We start from the raw sequence: 22,505 nt of genomic DNA, 5'->3' as shown, positions 1-22,505 counted from the left end.
TACGTGCTCTCATAACACACCTAAATATATAAGGAAAGTCATTTCATTTAAGTCGTATGGTATGACAATTTGATTAGCCCGTGTCTAAGAAATTGAAACACTGAGTAGCAAATCCTTTACACAATACTAAACTGTTCTAGCATATATTCCCTGTATCCTTAGCTTTTTCTAGGATAAGTAATGTATTTTGAAAGCATTTAGGAAATCTTTTAAACCTTTTAAATAGTATTATTTTTGGTACACTTCCATCTATAAAGTTAGACTCTCTTCATACAACAAATCGAACTAAATGAGTCTGGAGGGGGAAATTATACTTTACGGATTGCAAGAAACTTAAACCAAAAATAACAAAAAAATGAAAAACGCAAGATAGTTTCCCAGTCCAAAGCATAAGCATGGCTTTAAAATCTAATATCAGAGTTTATCATTAGCAAAAGGGAGAGAGAAATTTTTCAGGTTTAGGTGTCTTATATAAGACAATTATCATTCATCTTTTTGAGCATACAATTTGTTCTATTGGAAAAGCTGGATATGAATATACAGCTTCCACTTCTAGTAGCAATGGGTTATAGCACAGATTGCAATAAGAAACTAGTCACTGGTTTCAAATTCCTGCTCTCTATCCTATATCTTAGATCAGTGTAATTTAGGGCAAGAAAATCAAATATTTTACAGTGTGAGGAGAGGAAATGTACCTTTAAAGGCTTATTTTTAAGAAAGAAAGTGGCAGCTGTTTAATTCTAGAGAATGCCAGCTGTTCGAAGCTCTGGAGAGATTTTCAAATGCCAGAAGTGATCCCAGTGGAGACTGATCGGATATCTCTAAGCTGGATTGTGCACTCTCTGTAACTTCCTCACTCTTAGTGGTACTTTGCTCCACAAAAAAATGACACTTATTTTAAAAAGGATGTAACTGAGCACTAGCAAACTGATAAAAACCTGTGCAATGACTAACGCAATGAGATAATGGTTTGCAGAAAAGACTTATAGAGGCTGTTGTAATAGAAATAACAAAAACATCTGGAATAAACACTTATAAACACACAGACCAAGGAAGCAACAGAAGTAAAATACTGGTTTGAAGTGAGTTTCCTTAGATAGTAGGCAGTGTTGCATACAAATGAATGAACATTTAAAATGTTTTACACAGATTTCCACACACACCCCTGGCCATGGTATTCAGTTTCCTGGAAACAATTAATTCTTTGTTATTCTTTGTTTCCTTACCACTTGGCTGAATTCTTTACAGACATACACATAATCACGCATAGATCTATGCAGGAAAATATGCAATTTGAAATCTTTGCTCATAGGTAACATTTTACATCTTATAGCATGCCCCTGTTTGTTCATGACAGTTTGAGCTTTGCCGGTGTCCTCCACCTACTGATTAGCCTTGATTAATAATTAGATGGTATCTCTTGAAACTGTAGATCTAAGCATTTTTAAAATCCTGATGAAAGCTGGTCTATTTGAATAGCTGTTAGCTACATGCTGAAAAGGCTCAAGTTCAGTTTTATATGCAAGTGCTGGCAGTGGTCTGGATTAGAATTCATGACAACTGTCAGTGAAACACTGTCTCTAATTGGGCTGAATTCTCAACATATGCAAAATCATTAGACTGTTGTTTGAAATTAAGTAAAAGTTAGGTTAATCAACAGAGGAATAAATATTCCAGTGTATTGCCCTCTATTGACTACATTTGCATTTTGATTTTTATTTTGACTTAAGTTATGAAGGTACAACTATGCTGGACTTACCCATGCACAGTTTGTTGATAAATTCACCATCCAGTGTGATCATATTGGTCAAGTCTTCAAAATTTTGAAGTTTCATGATTCTGTTAGCAGCAGATGGCCCAGTCAAAGTCCTGAGTTGTTCTTCATCATATCTGTTCCCAACTCCAATAGGAAACAAGGACACTCCTAGAAAAAGAGGAAAAAAGGACTTTAAACTGATAATGGACAGGAGAAGGAGAGCCTTCCTGCTTGTTTTTGTTGTTGGTGGTGGTTTTTCCAGCTTAAAACAGAACTGGAAAATATTTCTTTCCAAATTCAATTTTCGTGCATTATTTGCATTACTCCATCCCTGCAGGCTAAGGCTAACTCAAGGCAGAAATGACTATGTTCTAATCACAGTATTAATTAAGATGAACTCTATCAGTCCCAAGCATGATAAGATCATACAAGGTCAACAAATAGTATCAGGATGCTTAATGACAAAAGCATCAATTTGTTTTTTAAATGTAGTGAAACATCTCAACTTGTTTTCTTTTTTCACATATATGATAACTGGATTATTTTCAAACCATTTAATTTAAAAATATCTTTTACTGCTTAGGCCATGCTTTATTCAATAGCTCCCAAAGCAATCTACAAAGGAAGCCTCTGTTCTGAAGTTGAATACAGGAATTAGGGATACGAAAAACCAAGAGGTGAGGAGACTACAGCCAGAAAATATACAAAAACATCATGCAGTGTACACTGACACCAGAAGTATATTCCTGAATATGTCAGTGCTGAATTGGAGCAACACCTTCTCACTGTACTTATGAATCTTTTAAAATTTGCCATTCTGCAATACTGTTGCATTTATAACATTAATTATTAAATCATTATAACATTAAATCTCATTTCTGTCACCCTTGTCTATCCATTGGGGCTGGAAATATGAGATACTACAGATTTGTGAATCCTATGGAAGCTGTTCAACTTAATCTACATGTTGGTCCTGAACTTGCCTATAATTCAGAGGCATCCTCATCAGCCAGGTTTTGTTCAGGTCTATTTCTTACCATTACCATTCCTTACCATTATCATTACACACTCAGGCAATAGCAGTGAACTCATCTGAACATACCGATATGTTTATTTTACACCCTCTGTCCTAATGCACTATTTTGAAAACAACTATGGGTATAAATAGTAACATTGAAATGAGATTTACTGTTTATTCTTGCAGAAAGTGCTGCAGTCTCCACAGAGTCTTCTGATTTCTCTGATATGATGATTATTGCTACCTTCGATGCATTGGGTCGCCCTCCATGGGATCCCAACATAGCATTCTGAACTACAAAATTGATGGCTTTTCCTGAGAAGGAATGAAAAGAGAAGAGACATGATAGAACATAAATAAAAGGCTGTAAAATTACAGTTTATTTAATGTTATATTGGTAGGTTATACTGTATAGGAAAACACTTCTTTTCAAAGAACTTCTAATGTCTGGTTTACTGCTGTCACATAAGGGATCTCAGCTATTAAGGACCTACCAGTGCTATTAATACCGCCCAACCCAGGAGGATCTTCCTCAGAAACAATGGAAATTTTACTACCTTTTTAAAATGATGTGTATAACTTCATATTTCCTGCTTTAGAGATTACCTTTTCCAGAAGTATTACTACCGCATTACACAAAAGGAAAAATGTACAGTCTCAACAACATGCTTATTTCTCACTTGCAGAACAACAGTGACACCCAGTGGCTAACTCTAGTTACCAAATGCTCTACCACTTAAAACACATTCAATAGTACATGTAAATTGTTCAATTCCGAGAGATCTAGTCCTTTCCTAATTTGGTAAACCTCTGCTATGTATGCCCACCACCAGCAATCCCTCTGAAATCTTGATGTGTCAGACTAACAGATATTATAACTGGGTAATCAATATTTTTTTAAAAAAATACCTTAAATCATAAACTGGTTTAAATGGGTACTGTTGCTCTTTTATTTTACATCTGTGAACACTCAGGCAAATTTTTGTTCAAAATAATGACCTCAGCAAGAGAGCATGTTGTAAGTAACTGTGCTTAGATATGTTTTTGCATAAATATTTATATAGGCAATGATCACACATAGCTTTCTTAAATGGTCCTTTGGGCTTGAAAGTTATCAGCTCGGGAAGTAGAAATGATACTGTGTGACTAATGTGATTTTTAGGGCAAACAGTGGACTGCAAATAATAAATATCTGAAAGAATAGTTCCTCTGAGTAATCTGCAAGAACTGCTCAGCAGGAATATGTTTGTATAAGAAATTCACTGAAAATTTTTGAATAACAAACACATTTGTAAAATAGTAGAAGTTCCATTGTAGATAATTCACCAGCAAACCACTAGAATAGCTTTGCAGATTTAAACACTTTGCACTCCATGTCCTCTTCCATCATGCCACCCACTGCTTTTCACTAGCGGAAGCAAAGCTCCTTTTCCCCAGCTACTTCAAGCAGAGGCCACCCCTAGAAAGTTCACTTGGTATATTAATTATTGACAGCCTAGCAGCAGCAGCTGAATATTCTGCAAAGATTTAGCCAAAGAAATTAGACCTTGAAGAATTTACCAGTCAGAAGAACACTGTTTAGAATACAATTTCTACTGGCTTCCCTTCCTATAAGCCTCCATCTACCTAGTACAGCTACCTCCACTGGAAATGTCCTGTCTAGAGATGATCATATAATTTTTCCAAATAATATCGGTTTAATGCATGGAAATTTTGTTTCAGTGTACTAAAAACTCTTTGGGTTTCTCCCCTTAATTTGGAACCACTTCTAAAGAAAAGAGTCAAGTGTCTGAAGATATGATCAAATGAACATTTGTAGCCCTGATAGAGAGATTCAGAAAGTTACCATCTCGAGTTGGAAGCTGTCACTCCTCAACTGTTTGTTTCTAAATAACAAACCACTCAGACTGTAAAAAAGAATATTTACTACGAATAAACTAACCTGGTCCACTGACAGCGTTTGAACATTCTCTTGCTAGTGGATTGTAACATAGCAGTAAGTCACCATTTTCATGCCAAGAAAAGACATCTTAAAGTTTTTATTCAAATAACTGTCACAAAACACAAGGCTCAAGTCAAGGCTATATTAAGATTGACAGAAGAGTGCATAACAGCATTTTGGACTTAACTAAACTAGTTTTAAATTATCAAATCTGAGCCACACAGGCTTCAGGGCAGCGTTTATAAGCCCATCTTGTCTTATGCATTCCTTCAGTAGAAAACATCTGGGCTTCTGTTGCTACTGGCACCACTAAAGCTTGCTCAGGCACATCTACACACACTGCAAATGTGTTTCTGTTTGTGTTAATACAAGTAGGACCACAGTAAGTGTCTGCCAAAATGAATGGTGTGCATCAGTGGGATGTTCCCTCTGGTTCTCTTTAGCCAACACTGTTGCCCACCTGATAGGTACACCTTAGCAGGAGTCGTTCTACTAAGCATGTAGGATCTGACTGCTAGTCATTTGGCACATCCAGGGAAAAAATGAAAAAAAAAAAAATCTACACGGATCACTTTGGAAAAAGCGGGTTGGTCATTCCAAGGGCTACCACCACGGTACAGCCCCTTCTCCCCATCTTTCAGTACTAATAATTGACACACTCTTGAATACACCAGAGTACAAAACAAAAGTCATATAAGGAATAATCATTAAAGCAAAAGCAACAAAGATACCCTACAAAGAAAGAGATAATTTGTCAATGCAGAAAGTGATGGCATCCCTGCATAATCTTCTCCTCTCATCTGAGATTATGAACAATTGGTGGCTAACTTCTGACACTCATAAAAGTCTTTCAAAGAACCTTTTTCTGGTTGTCTTGAACAAGAAGATTCAATAACAGCTAAGTAGTTGAATTTTGGGGGGAGGGGAGGATGACAACATTTGATATACATTCAAGCCAGACTCAAATTCTGTGGTAGTAGTTCATAACATCTTACATAGAAGTTCCTGAATGAACTGAAGGTTGATTAGATGGACTTACAATTTTTAAAGCTAAAAGACAATATGTTGAGTAGGGCTAGGGTTTAATGTGAATCTACAAGGAAATCATCTAGATTCTATCTTATTGAATAATTTCATTCATGATTGGATAAAGGAAGAAAAGTATGTAAAAACGCACGAAAATCTGAATTACAGATATTAGATTGAGAGTAATTGTGAACATCATGGAATGAACTGAAAGATCACAAAGTGCCCTAGAAATTTTGGAAATACATTCAAGGAAAGAAAAAATGAGATTCATTGTAAAAAGACTCTCTAGGGGAAAATAAGCCAACAGATAGATATTTAGTAGCTTAGCAGGTACCTCAGGAAAAGCAGAAATTGCTTAAAGGAACTTTGTAACAATACAAGACCATTCTTGCAATTATTTTCTTTAATTTTGTCTGAAATTATGTAAGTGATAAAAGATGTAAAATCTATGTGAAGTTCTGTGGAGTTGTGAAGGAGAGAGGAATCAAGCTAGGTGAAGGTCCCTGCAGCGATCTTGCGCATTGTCTTAAATGGCCTCAATGGTTTCATTAACAGTTCTGCAACAACTCAACCTAATAGGCAAAGTACTTGCTGGGTCTTAATCACCCACATCTACTGAAAGCTGCCAGGGAAAGAAGAAAAACGACTATCTCCTTAGTACTTGAAAAGGTATAGAAAAAGTCAGTGGGTAGGAAGCTTACAGACAGTCCAGATCACATGTATTCAACTAAGAACTTGTCTAAGCAGGAATAATTCCGAATGACGATAACCCTGAAATTAGTCTTTATATGTTAATTTGGGGTTTTGAATAGACATTGAATTATTTTTACTGAATTTAGCAGATAATTATTTTTAAAACAAAATAGATATTGAGGAAATATTCCAAAAGTAGATGATGCCCCTCAGGACAGATTGCAACTGATAAGCCTTGTAAGAAATGAACTCAAAAAAAAAAAAAAAAAAAAAAAAAAAGAAGAAGAAGAAGAAGAAGATCCAGAAACAAAAACCTGCTAGGAGAATGACTTACAATAGCTCAGTGGAAAGTCTAGTAAATATCCAATCTATAAGTACCCAGAAAGGAGCTGACACCACAACGTCAGAAGCAGCAGAGAGGGAGCAAATGAACAAGACTTTTGTCATTCAGTGGATGCAAGCCATTAGATCAGGGCAGCTGTTGGTGAAAACGTGGCCTTAGGGTGGTGGACAGACTTTGAAAAGCAATTCTGTACAGACCATATCATTTAGGGCAGACATCTGAATCACAAAATGTTGCTATAGTGGGCTTTTACCTCCTAAATGATAAGGTGATTTTTAAAAGGAATCACTTACAATGGCTTAATCATGATAGGCAAAGCAGAATGCTACTATTCAAATAGGTTAATAGCTATAGAATTTTCAGCAAAAAATATTTCTAAGATTTCTTTCCTAAACACAAGGGAATAAGTATCTTTCCCTAACTTTGCTTTTATAGCAGTTGAACCACATAGATTAAACTTCCTCCAAATTTTGAAACAGCCCTCTGTCAAGGAAAAATCAGACTAAAAGACATTTAGAAAAGATATAATTTAAATCATGGTTTTATAAAGTCTAAGCAGCATTTACTGTAGAGACTGCTAATTGTGCTCCCTATGATGCTCTTGAACACCAATGAATATTGAACAGAGTCTATGTTTCTGTGAGTCTCAGTTTTTTTCAATAGTTCATTCCTTTTATTTGAATGGAAGATTATAGTTAATTCTTGTCTTCGATTTGTTTGTTTGGTATTTTCAGTTATTTCTTAGGTGAACTTGCACAGAACTTTATTATGGCTAAATATCCCCAGAGCTTCTTCCTAATAGATTATATGAGCCAAAATTTGAATGATATGATCTTACTACTCAAGTATGGAAAAGCTTTGTGGTATAGGCTGCTGGGTTTTGTTCTGTCTATGCCCTTGAAGGCTCTGCAGTTTTTCATTACTTCTTACTAATAAAAATGCATCTTTCTCCTGGAGTTTCAGTATCTTTAAGTGAAGCCAACAGTCGCATTCTAAAGATAAGTACATGTAGTGCTATAAAGAGACCTTCCCTTTATGTAAGTGTCTCTGCTGTATCAGCAACTAGGATCCTTCTTAAAGGAGCTCAGCAAGTAGTCTCATCGGCCTATGGCATATTTCTGTTCCTAGAGTTGTGCAGATCTAATATATATCTTCCCATCTGCTTTTGCAGGTGGAGTAACTATTACAGAGCACATAATAGGTACAGTATTGCTCATGTACTGACTGTCTCACTGTGCACAGAGCTCAAGCAAACAAGTGCAGGCAAGTGCCGTATGAAACAAGTAAACTTGTTTTTACAAGTAAAACAAGTAAACTGTAAGTAAGCAGTGATTTTTTAAAAGGGTAACTCAGTCAAAGGGCCTAAGTCTACAATTGTTTTGTGCATATATAACTTTATTGACTGAAATAGGATACTTAAATCAGCAAAGATTGCACAAGGGTTACACAGAATCATGTTTCTACCACAGGAAGGCCAGCACAATGAGAAGAAACAGTGCTGGTTTGATGGTAATGACATTGTTTTGATGGGTAAATCTGAGTCATGTACAGGATAAATTAGAAAAGAGATTTCCAAAGCTACCTTGGAAACTACAACATCCAGACTGAGCCATCTGAACTTTTAAACCAGCCTATGTTTCCAGAGGCCTGTGCAAAGAGAATGTGAAACAAATGGCCATGCATTTCCCATGGACATCATGTCTCCAATTTAGCCAGCCTAGTTCACACTTGTTACAAGCTGTAGGACAAGATCACAGTAACTTATTTTCATTACTTCATTAGGAGGAACTATTTCTGTTCTATTCCATTTTGGTTTGTTATGTCACATTTCTCATCACAGTCTCTAAGCATTTTCCAATGAGACATAAACAAATCACTAACAAGTATGTCATGTGGCTGTCTTTCTCCTTTCATTTCCCAAGGGCCATGTTTTCTCTGTTTATCCTGAAGTTCAGTGTGGCTTACTATACACGTTACATAGAAGACTTCATGAAACTTATCTATTTGTATGTAACAATTTATCCCACAATGAGCCTATAGAAGTCTCATCAGCCATCTGGTATTTTTATTTCTCCAAGCTGAGAAAGCAATCATGGTTAATCCTCCTGCGAACTATGAAAGTCAGGTTTTATTTCTCACTTCTCTATACCAATAACTCTTTACAATCTGAAGTAGGCCAAAGACCCTAAAAATCTGTATACTCTTCAGCTCTTATAGGACCCTAATGCTGCACTGCTGCCAGAGCAAATGTGATTCCAGTCCAGAAGAACAAAATTCTCAGGGTATCTGATGAAAGATCAGATATGCTGTAGTAAAATCACTTTTTGCTGAACCCTATAACTGATACATATATGTACTGAACTTCCACAAACCAACTGCGAAATCTATGCTTTAACACTTGAAAATTCAAGTGGACATGTTGTTAAGGATGCAGTTTTCTGGAACAGATTACGATGTTTCACTAGAAACTCTTCAGCCGAGATGTCAACCTAGTCACACACCACCCTGGCACTATCCCTGGCTTTGTGCCAGCTCAAGGGGTAATGGGACCACCATGGCAATTTGGGTGAGGGAATTCAATCACCCAGAAAACAACTACTATTTTGCTAAGTAATTTTTCAACCACATCAGTTACCCTGGCTCATCATGGAGGAACAAACATCTGGACACAGCAGCTCATGAAGTCAGCTAATGAACTGTTTGATGCTGAAAGGTTAATGATCAAAGACTTTACATTTTAATTATCCTTTGCTTGTCTGAAAGAGAATGAATGCAAATCCTGAGAATTACTTCCAGGCTAAAAAGAAACTGGTCTTCTTATTTCCAAAACACAGTATGGTAAACTGATTCCTGTAGCCTACAGATACATTTTAATAGAGAAAATGGAACCGCTTTACCAATAAATAAATACATATGTATTTACTGGCAAACTATACAGTAAAGACTACACAGTGAACTGAAAAGACTAATAGTCCTAGTACAGGACACTAACACAATAGCACAGGTATAAACTAGTGGTTGGGGCCAGGCTATATTTAGTATTACTTTTTTCTCCCTCTTGTTTAAACATCAACATCCACAAAATCACTTACCCAGTTTAGTAGGACCTTGCTCTCTCTGTTGAATTGAGTGCACCATCTCTACAAGTTTCTCAGTGTCTTGAGGCATATTCCATGAAATTTCTAGAGTATTTTCCCTGGCATACTGGAGAACTGATACATGAATTGAAGTATTGCCTGAAGCAGAAAGCAGAAAACAAAAATTTTAAGCAATGCATAAGAATGCATAAGAATAAATCCAAAGAGAACGCTACAGTTGCATTTTACATTAAACACAGCTAGACAGAGATTTTCCAGCAGCGTGTGAAGGCTGCATTTTCAATCAGAAGATTAAAACTGAAGTATCATGGGGGGAAAAAAAAGGCAAGTATTGCTAAAAATAGTTGCTTTTCTGTCAGGAATCAGTATGCAGTATTTTATCTCAATTCAACCATAACTGGAGAATTTTATTTTACTGATTCCCAAATGTCATTTCTGTTATATTTTAAAACTGTCTAAATATAACTTTCTTATGTGTGTATTGTTTTGCAAGATTTTTATTTTGATCTCCCATTTGTCTGCATGGGTTAGGTTTCCCAGATGACTTTATCTCTTGTAGATTTTCTTCTGTCACACATTACTTGAGTCACATTGGTCAGGACACAGCATGGGACAGTGTACCCATATAACATGGTCTATAAAGTCCATGAAGAGAACCTCCAAGGTCTGCTATTCTCTGATGCCCTAGTTTTGTTTATGCATTATTTAAGAAATATGAATAAGACAATTAATAGAGGGTTGATATAAATATTTAATAAATGTCAGCCTGGTGTAGAACTCAGTTGGGCAATACATTGTTTAGAAAGATCAACTGTACCTCTCTTAACGGTCTTAGAATGACCTCTACCATATACTGAAGATATATCTAATGTGTATATAACGTATTCTCTTTTTTAAAAAAATCAATGCTTTGTAAAACATTTATAAATGAAGTAAAATTAAATGTGACTTCATACACCCAATCAATCATAGCAGGCCTAAGCTGATCAATATGCGTATAGTGTACTCATTACACTTTACAATTTGTTTACAGTTCTCTCAAAAACTCTAGTGAAAACTCACTTCATGGCTTCATTATTATTTTTCTATTGTTAATGACGCAACATGTTAATGATGTAACATTTGCACAGTTTTCATGTATGGTCTCCAACCAAAATAAGCTATTCTGGACATACAGAAATGCTACATTCATCTTCCATGAGAGCTTTCCAACTGATACATGTGCTGGCAGTCATCTGTTTTGAGAGCACTGGTATGATACAAGCACATCAACACTCAGTGGCATAAAACCAGCAGCAACAGCTCCATGAGAACCACAGAATGGTTTAATGCTGGACTGAAAAGGCAAAAAACAATTCTGATCAGAAGTCCAGGTTTGTTAAAGCAAGTTCTGCTGGGCAAATGGAGGATCCTGTGCTCCTGTGCTTCCCCTGCCACATTGCTCTACTTGATGCCAGGGCACACAATGTCCTAATTTACTACATATGCCTTATGGTTCCTCCATCCATGTGCAGCACAGGTGGTATCCTGCAGAAGTGCTGCACTGAAAATACCTGTGCTGAACAACCAAATCAGAGGTGTGCATCCCATCAGTACATACTCAGCATGTTTAGTGGCTCTGGCACTTCCAAAAAGTGTCTCGCACCCAACATGGGTCAGGCAATAAATCTTAGAAGGCTAACATATTGCCTTCAGTTAGCCAAAAAGGTTCACCAGAATCAGAAATCCCCATTCCAAAGAGTAAAACCTTGTAGTTGGATCAAACTATTATTTTAAAATCTTTTGAACATAACCCAGAACTGAAGTAAAACACGTAATTTTGCTTTTCTGGCATAGAAAAACAGTTCAGCTAAAAAATTCCATTCCTTGGCAGAAACCTGTTTGGCACTGGCACTTCATGTGTCCAATACAGAGCTGCTGTCCTGCCTACTCCTCATCAGACAATTCACTAAATCAAGTATTATATCTTCTTTGATCTGAACCAGTACATCTTTGGTTAGGGAAGAAACTGACCCAAGTCTGACTTGAATAACTTGACTCCCCGATATAAACATAAAAATCTTATGTGCAGTTAGACTGTAAATGGGTAATTTAAAGATAAAAATAAAAACTGTAGTGAAATGTTGTTTTGTTTTGTATTTAAAATATATATATAAATTCTTTATGTGTTTGAGTTAGAAGAGAAATACATACTGATCTCAGCACTTTCAATGAATGCCCGTATGAAGTTTTTAATTTCCTCAAACTCTGATGCTCCAATACTGGAACTTCCATCCAGAAGAAACATAACATCCATTGGTTTGTTGCACAACTCTGAGGTGGGGGGGGAAGAAAAATGAAAAAGAGAGGAGGGAGAGAGAGAGAGAGAAAGCTATTTATCATTATACATGAAAACTGAAATTAGCATCTGCTAATGAACTGGTAGGAGCAGAAAGGACAGGAATACCTGCATTTTGGGAAAACAAAGCAGGATAATGACCAGTTAAAACATAAAGTAATACCCCTTTATGAGAGCCTTGAGATTTATATTCAGTAGAATACAAGAGTATTTGAATTCCTGCTTTTTTTGCTATTCTAGTCTCAGGGGAACAGAAAAACAGTGAAATCTAAGGAAGAGGGAGTTTAATTTTAACTTGCTTGGCACAGGCAGATGAGATTTTTTTTCTTCTGTCCTCTCCATCCTACCTGGAAGCTATTGTACATTAATGTGAGTTTCAAAGCAGATGTCAGGTAATGCCAACAAACGCCTACAGAACATCGGCTGTGGGTCTGTGCCCAGTGCTGCTAATCTTGAGTCAGCATCCTCAGTATCCGATAGAGTATAAGTGATCTTTCCTTCAGATTTGGACTACAAACTATCAAATAAGATATGGGAATCCTTTTCAGATTTCAGTGGTTTGAGGGAGGAACTGAAAAGTGGAGATGAAAGAGAAAATTGCATAGAAAATATATCCAACTTTACCTGGAACTTCTGTCCAAAGTTTATGAGAGCAGCATGACTGCAGCACTAATTCAGGTGCTTCTTCAATAAGTGTGGTGTAACTATTCAAGACTATTGGACTGTTAGGCTGGCTGATTCTTCTGAGCTCTTGGATATCTGCATTGGGGGTTATGCCTATGGGGATAACATTTATGCCTTTTGGAGGTTGTTTGATAACATCAGTGGAAGGATTGGAAGACACCATATATACTAAATGAGGCACGTCCTGCCTAACCCCATTCGCTGGTGTAAATGTGTGTTTGGAAATATAATTGAGGGCATTCCCAGTGTTGGTAGCCTTCCCTCCTTGGTATGGTATATTCCTCACCTTCTCAATAATATTTTCCTTTGACTGTATTTCCTTAAAGGAATACTCCAAAGTGACAGTGTCTGAATACTGCATGACTGTAACATGAATATCTTCTGTTCCTACATTCATTCCTGAGATTACTTGTTCAAGGAACTTCTTGGTGATATTAAAATTTTTCTCCCCTACATTTTCAGATCCTTCAAAAATAAAAGCAACATCCAGCCTTTTAGGGGTGGCTTTTTCTGAAAAGGGCAGTGGTAATGTGAGCCCCCCATGGGGAAATGTGATATTGGACATTGGTGGTGGGGATGTTGCTTGTAACTGAGGACTTTCTTCAGGTCCAAGATCACATAGATAATCAATGAGAAGATCCCTATTATCCATTAGCTCCAACACATTGTTCAACAGGAAAGCTCTGTTATCTGGTGACTGCTTTTCAATGAACTTGATTTGCTCTACGTTAACATGAGGACCAATGCCTACAGGTATTACTATGATTTTTTTATTCTTTAAAGCTGTGAGGATGCTGCGGAGTTTTCCAGGAGACTTGCTTGCTATAAATAGCACAGCAATTCTGGCAGCATTGGTCCTTTCAGCTTTCCCAAACACATGGAACACAATATATTTAAGGACTTCAGCTGCAGATGCTACTTCATCACCTGTGTACTTTATGTTTTGGACAATTTTTCTCATCTGGGACTGTGTTTTGATATCTTTAAGGCCAAGATAGATGGTGGGGCCAGCCCTATACACCAGAATTGACACTCGGATTCTCTTCTGGGAGATGTGGAGTTCCTTCATCATGCTAGTTATGAATGTCTTCAGCTGTTCAAAGTCCTCCTCTGACAGTTTATTAGAGCCATCCATTAGAAAGGCCAAGTCCATCATCTTGCTGCATGAGTATTCACTGGGTGCCCGTTCTATGTCCTCCTCTGGAGCAGATGTTGTTGGTATTAAGAGTTCTTCCACTGTTTCGCAAGCTATACAGGTTAAATTCTTCCCTTCACACAGACTGCAAGAATCACCAAATTTAAGCGTAAAAATCCATGCTCATAATAACACATCACTCACATCTAATAAAAAGATGTTGCTACAGAATAGGTTAAACACCTCAGAAACAAAACAAACCTAAAACATAACAAACAATAGTGTTTCTTCCTCCTCCCCTTTTACCCTCTACAATATCTCTATAAGGTATTGTAGAGCCAAATCCTGTAGCATTCACGCAGAGAAGGAACTGTTTATGTTTGCTTGTTCTGATGAAGAAGACATATGAAAAAGTATTGTGTGTTTGTCAGGAAGTTTTTTGTTGTTGTTGTTTTTTGTTTTTTTTTCCCCAGCTGCCTTTTGCGTAATGTGAAAAATCTGTGCTTGGAAATTATCAGGAAATGATCACCAACTGATTTTGAGCAGTATGGTCACCTATAAGCCACTAGTGAACTTATCTGGCAGATATGGTTTGCCACAAACTGGGGCTAGCTAACACAAAGTAAAATCCCAATGTCAGCAAGGTGCTTTTAGCTCTGATATGAATTAGCAGACTGAATGAGAAGGCTAGGTCTACCCTGACTTGCTAACTAGTGAAAAAAAAGTCTTTTTTCTACCTTTAAAAATGTACTCTTGTTTTTCTTTTTCATCACTTTTCCCATTTTGAATACAGCTTTGGCACATGTTCTTTCACTGTTTTTTATGTCTTCTTTGTTATCTTCCTCTTACTTACCTTGCTGCTTCTCATTTTTATTCTCTTTTTTTCTCATATTAAACAATGAGATATATTAATTGATGTAATAGCTTGTCTGGAGCTGTTTTCTCCTTTTCTTTATTTTTATTTCCTTTCTTCCTCATTTCTGTTTATTTTCATTAGTATATTTTTCTCTTCCCCTTACCATTTAGCTCCACTCTTTTTCTCCATCTCAGCCTTTTCTGCTATTCATTCTTTCCTATCTCCATGAGATTTTTCACCTCTTTCACCCTTCACCTTTCAGAAACTTGCTATATCTATTCTCTGGCTTTAGCAAGGTTTTAACACTTCAGCCCTGCTAATTCCTGGTCGTGTAAGGCTCCTGATTTCTTCACTCATCTGAGCAAAGGATATCACTGCACCCATGCACAGGGTGCTGGAGGTCCAGTCAATATATTTTTCTTGTCACACTGGACAGCCCAAGAAAAATAATAAGTAAAGTCTATGAAACAGCAAGGACCAACAAATGCTGGTTTCACAGCTAGCAGGCATAGAGAAAACCCTGAATACAGACACTCAACAAGTTGGTGCTGGAAGAAGGTGACATTTTCTCAGAAAAGTGTTCACTTTACACAAGGCATCCTAGTTAAAGTTCTCCCACCGCTTCATTCTTTTCAAGCTGCTTTTAGCATTTTCTTAATTGAAGAATGCACAGCTACTTTTGGCATTAATATATAACAACATAAGATTTATTGTTTTAATCCTAATGTGAATGAGATTCTTCTAGTTTCCAATTTCCTTTGGATATTTCCTATAAAATTCATTTTTGTGAAATATTTCCTATTGTTTGTACAGATGGTGTAGGCATCTAAATTAGGTGACAGCTTTGCGAAGGGATGTTTCCCTAGTGAGGTAAGTTTTCATAATATTCGTAAATCATTTATGAGCAGTGGCCAGTGTATCAACATTTAAGATAAATTATTATTAAGGATTACAAAAATTAGGGAACAGCGACTCATTTATGGAGACTTTTTTTTGACCTTTTGAAGAAATTCAAGGCTCATCATGTATATTGCCAGAACAATATATATTTAATTGATCAGCCTAACAGTCTCATGCCGTGGGCTAGTAACACAGAATTAAGCCAGCCCCAGCAAGAGGCCAGGATTTCAAAGTTTATATCCATTCAGAGCTTATGTGAAGTTCAAGGAGTTTGGATCCAAGATGTTAACCTGGACCAATAGATGCTGCCATTCTACAGTCTAGTTGCTATTAAAAAGGTCACACTACATGATGGAAAGCACTCTTGTATTCACTGCATTGAATGACTACTGAAAGTAGCCATCAGAGGGCAGAACAACTGGAGAATGGAAAGCTTTTGAATACTACAAGTCTTTGTGCAATATGCCACTGGGCAGCGTACAGAATGAAAATCAGCCTCTGCCACATTACAAATGAAGGCCCTAATTCAGCATGGCACACAGCATTGTGTACCCTTCCATTAATTTCATCATATTTGGCAAAGCGTGCATACAGGATCAGGCCACAGGATATCAGGTGAAAAACTTGGGGAAATTATTTTTCCAATGACACAATGCAGTCTTCCAGCTGCTAATAATCTCAGCAAGTTCTAGACTCACAGCACATTCAGATCTTGTGCTACATGTAGGATTTTTAAGCGCTAACACAGGAAAGATTCTCATGGTTTTACTGATGTTGAATCACACCTTACAGAAAAGTGAAACATCTCAAGTTAGTGGGACCACCTACTCATGGAAAAAGTCATTTTTCAAATAAATTTATGGGTTTCAGTTGCCTAAATTCAACAGGCATCCAATAAGCCCAGCCTTCATTGAAAATTTTTAGTTTCAGATTACATGAAAAGGGCTGTTGACACAAAAGAGAGTTTCCAAATCTCAACATCAGTGGTATATTTAACGTTCAAAAACTTATTTATGGTTATGTGCATCATCTCCCTTCATCCTAATCAAAAGGAGTACTTCTGCTTAACACCTCTACCATACCAAGACTGACAGTGCTGCGGATCATCTCTGTTCAAAACTATTCTCCTTCCATGTGGGATCTTGACATCTCCAACTGCACACACAGGACAGTCTTCTGGACTGACGCAAGTCAGGGATAGTTCATCAAGTATTTCCCCTGTTTCAAAATAGCACAGTGGCATAAAAAAGCTAGTTTTTGATTTCTCCAGTACCCCTTACCTCCTCTTCACTGTGATGATATTGAAGGACAATTTAAACACCTGTTACCTGAATATTGAGGCACCATATTTAATTATATTTAGAAAGATGTATCTGAGAAGGCTTTTCTCTCACCTTTTTGTAAATGTGTAGGACAGAGCTATCAGGGCCCAGAACTGCTGTTTTGGGGCTTAACATACCTAATTTCTTCCTCTTCATGTCTTCCCTCTTTGCACTTAGGAACTATTTATTTTTCTGAGTTTTTACTCCTTTTGGATCTTGTTCACCTCTCACTCTTTCCTCTTCTGTCTTTCTTTTCTCCTCACCTTAATATATCCTCTCCCCTTCCTAAGAGACACACAGTGGGGAAGGTTAAGCTGTAAGCTGAAGCCCAGCAGCGGATGCTTGCTAGGTATTCCCAGCAGCACCAGAAGGCTGGTGGCCATAAGCAGGTTCGGACAACGGTTTTCCTTCACAACCGTAGCCACTCTAAGGGAGAGTGTTTTACAAATGTCCAGCAGAAATTCATGCCCTACTTGGCCACATAGTCAACAATCACTACTGTTAAACAACCCGTAACTCTTCTCCTGTCTTCCTTTCTTGTCATCCCATCTCCATTCACTCTCATTCTTGCTAGCAGTGTTTCATTCTCCTCCTCTAAACACCACTGTATACCCTGCATGCACCATGCTTGTTTCACCAATTCTAGTCCTGGTCTCATATCAACTTTCTGCCTAACAGTAACTAAAGAAAGGTAAGGAAATTTCTGCCTGAGTGACAACAGCAGCATCAGAGGGCACAGGAAAGCACTCAGGAGAGATGCCTTAAACTATAAAGAATATCTTAAAAGCTGGGATCATTCTGGTAGGCATAGCTGAAATTGTAGTAAAAACACAGAAAGCTTATTAATGAATTAATTGCTATATCTAAAACTTTTGCAATCTCTAGCCTTACTAATCTGTAACTATTTCAGGACTGTAAAGCATCTTTTCCTGCAATAGGAACCTTCAGGGAAATAGAAATTCTACAATAACCACAGGTAACAGGAGTAGGGCAGAAAAAGGTAACCACTTAAATCAAAAGTTTGACTTACCTGCAGGACAGTGTACATGGCATCCTTCCACACATTGCAGAGGGCACTCCAAAGCCTGTGGGTGCTGGCATGTTAAAGGACAAGCAGGTCCACAGCTATTATATCGCCATTCACATCGATAATCTAATTCTTGATAATTCAGGTCCTCACAGCTTTGTGCTATGTCATGAAAGAATCAGAGACAAATAATCAAACTAGACTGAACTTACTATGCCTCTTAGAAGTATGACACTAAGCTTTGTACTGGGTGGATCACATATGCATAGAGAAAGACAGATTTCTTTCTTTAAACAGAAATATCTATATTTTTTACCACATCAGAGGCAGGCCACTTACATTGTTTTCATCTAATGCTTGCTGTATACCAGAGATATTTGTTTTTGATTAAAAAGTTGCAATAACCAAACTTTCAACTTCAATTCCCCCCCCCCAAAAAAAAAAAAAAAAAAAAAGGAAGTACAGAAGCTTTTTATTTCTCTGAATTTCTTTTTTCCACAGTCTACTATATTCCCTTACTGAGGGATAGAAAAGTAAGTGTAAACGTCTGCTAGCCTGGTGCTATTAAAGTGAACTCCACTGGACATTAGTGGGAGCAGAACTGGGTAGGAACAATCTAGCTGAGCTAGGCTTGTTGATTAAGGGCCTAAACCTTTTCAGTTTACTTTCCAGCCAAGATTATTCCCAATTCTTCCTCATCTGTCTGGTACTTACGGCACAGGGCTTGTGATCTCCAGTGAACAACGACACCCTTTTGTGCGCAGACATGGGCATAGGCCGCTATAGTGTCACAGAAGCAAGCACAGTCCCCAATAGATTCACAAGCACAGGTGTCATACATGCAAATATCTATGTAGGGCTCAGGATTCACCTAAAAAAGAAATATATACTATAGCACACTCACCGATTCCCCTCATCTCCTTTCTCTAGACTTACTTAACCTGGAAGCAGTTTGCCTGCTCCTTTGGCCAAGAGTTGAGGTGCCACATGAATCAATGCAACTTCTTCTGCTGATGTTAGCAGGAACTCAGATAGGCTAAGATCACAAAGTCTTCATGGACCATATAGTTTACTGTACCCTAATATTCCCCATATACAGTAACCATGCATTCTGGACCTTGTTCGCATACCCTCTTGTGCAGCTTTGAAGCTGCAATGTAGAATGCAGTTAGAATGGCATTATATTAGCTGTGAGGTTTAAAAAAGAAAAAACTCAACCCTGGTGCATGACTTCATGTACTAGTCTTTGGGTTTTAAGAATAAAATTTTCTTCAAATACAAGTTATTCTCTAGCTTTCCACTAGGGAGTATTCTGCATCTTCCCATGAAGCGTCAGCTACAGGACAAAGACCATCAATTAGTCAGTCTCCTCTGACATCTGTATGCCATTAACACAACAGAGCTGTCACCAGTATCAGTACAGATCATGCAGAACATAAGGATGTGAAATGCACAAAAATACTTACAAGTTTTTTACATTCTTCAAAAAGACCTCCAGACAAAATGCTGCATGAAGTTTCTACCATGACCTGCTTCACTACATTGCCATTGCACAGTGGAGACACCAAAGCCTGTTCCTGGTGGGACTTAATACGGTAAGAGACAAGCATACATTGCATTAGTCCTGAGGTCCTGTCTTTAGGTCCTCAGGACCCTTCAGACTGATATAGGAGAACCACAAACACTAGACATTTTTCATGACAAATTTGAATAAAGTTTCAACTTGCTGTACTACATGAACAAATCCTGCAATGACAGACCACAGAATAGAGCAGGTCACCTCCTACATTTTCTCCAGCTCTTCCTTGTATTCACCAATTTTAACATAGGGGTATTTTGATGTCAATAGATCACAGAGTACCAGACATCCATTCTGAAAAATGATCACTCGTAACTCCCCAGAGGGCCTGTGGGAGTCTTCAGCAGCCAATACCCAAGGCCACTGCTGAACAGAAATGGCTAAGTCATCCAGTAGTCTCGTCCTCTCCAATTTAATTTAGCTAACAACTAAGACAAAGTAGCACAAGTAATTGACAAATTTATCATAGACATATTTTTTAGAGTTTATTCTGTGTCCTACTGCCTATCAAACTGAAACGAGGAATGGCTAGTCCTCAGTCTTACCCAGCAATCTCACTGCTTATTATTGCTACTTCTCCTTTTTTCAGTCAAGTCATGCCAAAAAACTTGACATTTAGCAGGATAATACTGTGGCTCTGTCACACTTGCACTTAGTTATCAAACTGACAGAAAACATTTCATTTGATCAGAAATAAATGCTTCACTTTATTTTCTGTTAATTTAGATCTTCTAAGGGAATGTTTCTTTTATTTTTGTCTGAAAAAATAGGCAAATTTTCAAGCCAAAAGTTTCAGTTTCATCTGAATAAAACATTTTGTTTCGCAACTGTCAAAATAATGCACTTATTTTTTTCAAGTTGTTCCCTCTCACTTTTTGGTTTCACAACACTGTTAAGCCATAACTATTTGTCAGCAAAAATTCAACCTGGTCCTTTCAAAACTCTGTGTAGACAAAAAGAAGTGTGTTGGCTTGTGTTCATGGCTCTTAATCAGTACCCTGTGAAATCACTTAATATTAGGGACCAGGTCTTAGATAATATTTTCAGATAGAAGATAACCCTCTCAAAATTAGAGGCAGAGCTAGAAGCAGGGCAAGTAAGGTCTTGCATTCCCTGTTGATTCACTACTATATCTTGCTTTTTCTGATCAAGCCTCCTCGCTTTGAAAGTAATAACTGAATATACTTTAGAAAGAAACTAATCTGTATACTCAATTGTTCATAAGTGGACAAAGATCTGAGATACAGAAGTCTGGATAAAGAAATAAAAATTTTTTATCTGAACTCCTCCTGTCTGGAAATTACAACTGCTTTTTTAGATTAAACTCTAAAATGAGATTTCCAGTTATACCTGGATTTCTAGCATTTGGGCTGGCAAACTTTATGAATAGACTGTACCGCACAGTTTGGCTATTCCAATATTCATCTAAAGTCAGGCAGCATAGAGGTCTTAAATAAGTTAAGTGATCTTTTATCAGATTTCAAGACAGAATATGATTTATCAAAAATTTGGCAAAACAAGTTTGTTTCTATATATTTTTATCCTCTTCAAAACCCTTTGCCTACTTCTGAGTGATACCATAACCAACATTAATCAGTTTTCACAGCTCATTCACAATCACCTTTTTGACATCAGCACAGTATGGATTAACTTTCCAAGAATTCCCAAAGTCAACTGGATCTACTTCAAGATGTTCATTGCTGCTGGTCAAATCATTGTTTTGGATTCCATCAAAATTTCCACACAGACCACACACTTGATCCTTGCAGGAGAAAGAAACAAAACACAAAATTTCCATCTGTAGACTGACTTGCAGTTTTATTAAGATGTCTTTCTAGCCTAGTGCTTTAATGACACAAGACTTTAAAAGCTCAATTATCCCTGCCCTTGCCAAGTTTACTGAAATACACATAAAGAAACTCCAGCTCTTATTCCCATTATGCTTAACTGTCTCAGAGGGAAAGTACGACCAGCTTGTCTCCAAGGACTCCACAAGAAGAAGAATCTGATCAGTATTACTGGTCTCTATTACTGGCTCTATTTGGTGTGTATCCAACAGTCATAAGTTTACCTGTGATCCTGCCTTCCTCTTGAAAATAACTGTTCTATCAGCATTGTTAGCAAATTGGGCTTCTTACACTGTTCTTCTTCTATATAGAAGAAATTCTCTCAATCACTGGTCAAAGGTGCACTTACCCTGAGGCACCTTATCACTCCTCTTCTCCATCATAACTCTGCCAAAGACCCAGAATTTAGCCCTCACAGTGGAAGCACCAGGGAAAGAAGGAAGGCCAGTATAGCATTATGAGAAAGTCTTTCCATTTTCAAGCTAGTTCCTAATGCTCCTTAGAAATCACTTTGTGTGTCTGCATAGGAAATGCTACCCTGACTCCTCCCCAGGGAGGCCTGTATTCTTTAGCAGTATTCTTCAACGAGAATAGAAAGTAAAGCAGAACACACTTACTTTGAAATTTCCTTTTAAGATAACTGAGATTCCCATGGCAAGATTCCAGGTTACAGTGATGCTTTTACCTAGTAAGATGATGTAATAACGGCCAGATTTCATGACTTCTAAATTGTTGTCATCTTTAGGAGGTACCTTGATGTTTACCTGAACAAGAAAAACACATTAAGCTAGCAACACTGTCTCTAAGTTCTATTTCTTGTAGGGCACTTTCCCAACAGGATACGTACTCATTAATGGCTATATTAAAACCTGTCATTTGCTAGAAAACAGAAAGCTCCTTGGCTCAAAACAGATGCTTCAGAGCATTTGCAAGATTGT

General features: G+C 37.4%; 1 protein-coding gene across 1 annotated transcript in view; it reads right to left on the bottom strand.

Annotated features, from left to right (window-relative positions):
* VWF (von Willebrand factor) overlaps positions 1-22,505 on the bottom strand; it is a 138,305-nt gene that overhangs the window by 53,111 nt on the left and 62,689 nt on the right. Inside the window, exons 22-32 of the mRNA XM_062593145.1 lie at positions 22,185-22,331; positions 21,342-21,482; positions 19,608-19,727; positions 18,856-19,012; positions 18,145-18,303; positions 16,875-17,010; positions 12,842-14,181; positions 12,073-12,192; positions 9,874-10,017; positions 2,946-3,089; positions 1,760-1,924 (exon numbers count right to left, since the gene is read on the bottom strand). Coding sequence (XP_062449129.1) covers positions 1,760-1,924; positions 2,946-3,089; positions 9,874-10,017; positions 12,073-12,192; positions 12,842-14,181; positions 16,875-17,010; positions 18,145-18,303; positions 18,856-19,012; positions 19,608-19,727; positions 21,342-21,482; positions 22,185-22,331 — 2,773 coding nt within the window. The remainder of the gene's footprint in view (positions 1-1,759; positions 1,925-2,945; positions 3,090-9,873; positions 10,018-12,072; positions 12,193-12,841; positions 14,182-16,874; positions 17,011-18,144; positions 18,304-18,855; positions 19,013-19,607; positions 19,728-21,341; positions 21,483-22,184; positions 22,332-22,505) is intronic.

The sequence above is a fragment of the Rhea pennata genome, chromosome 1, assembly GCF_028389875.1.
Source record: "Rhea pennata isolate bPtePen1 chromosome 1, bPtePen1.pri, whole genome shotgun sequence".
Classification (NCBI taxonomy): domain Eukaryota; kingdom Metazoa; phylum Chordata; class Aves; order Rheiformes; family Rheidae; genus Rhea; species Rhea pennata.
The sequence above is the reverse complement of the archived record's forward strand: the minus strand, read 5'-3'. Positions and strand labels throughout refer to the sequence as shown.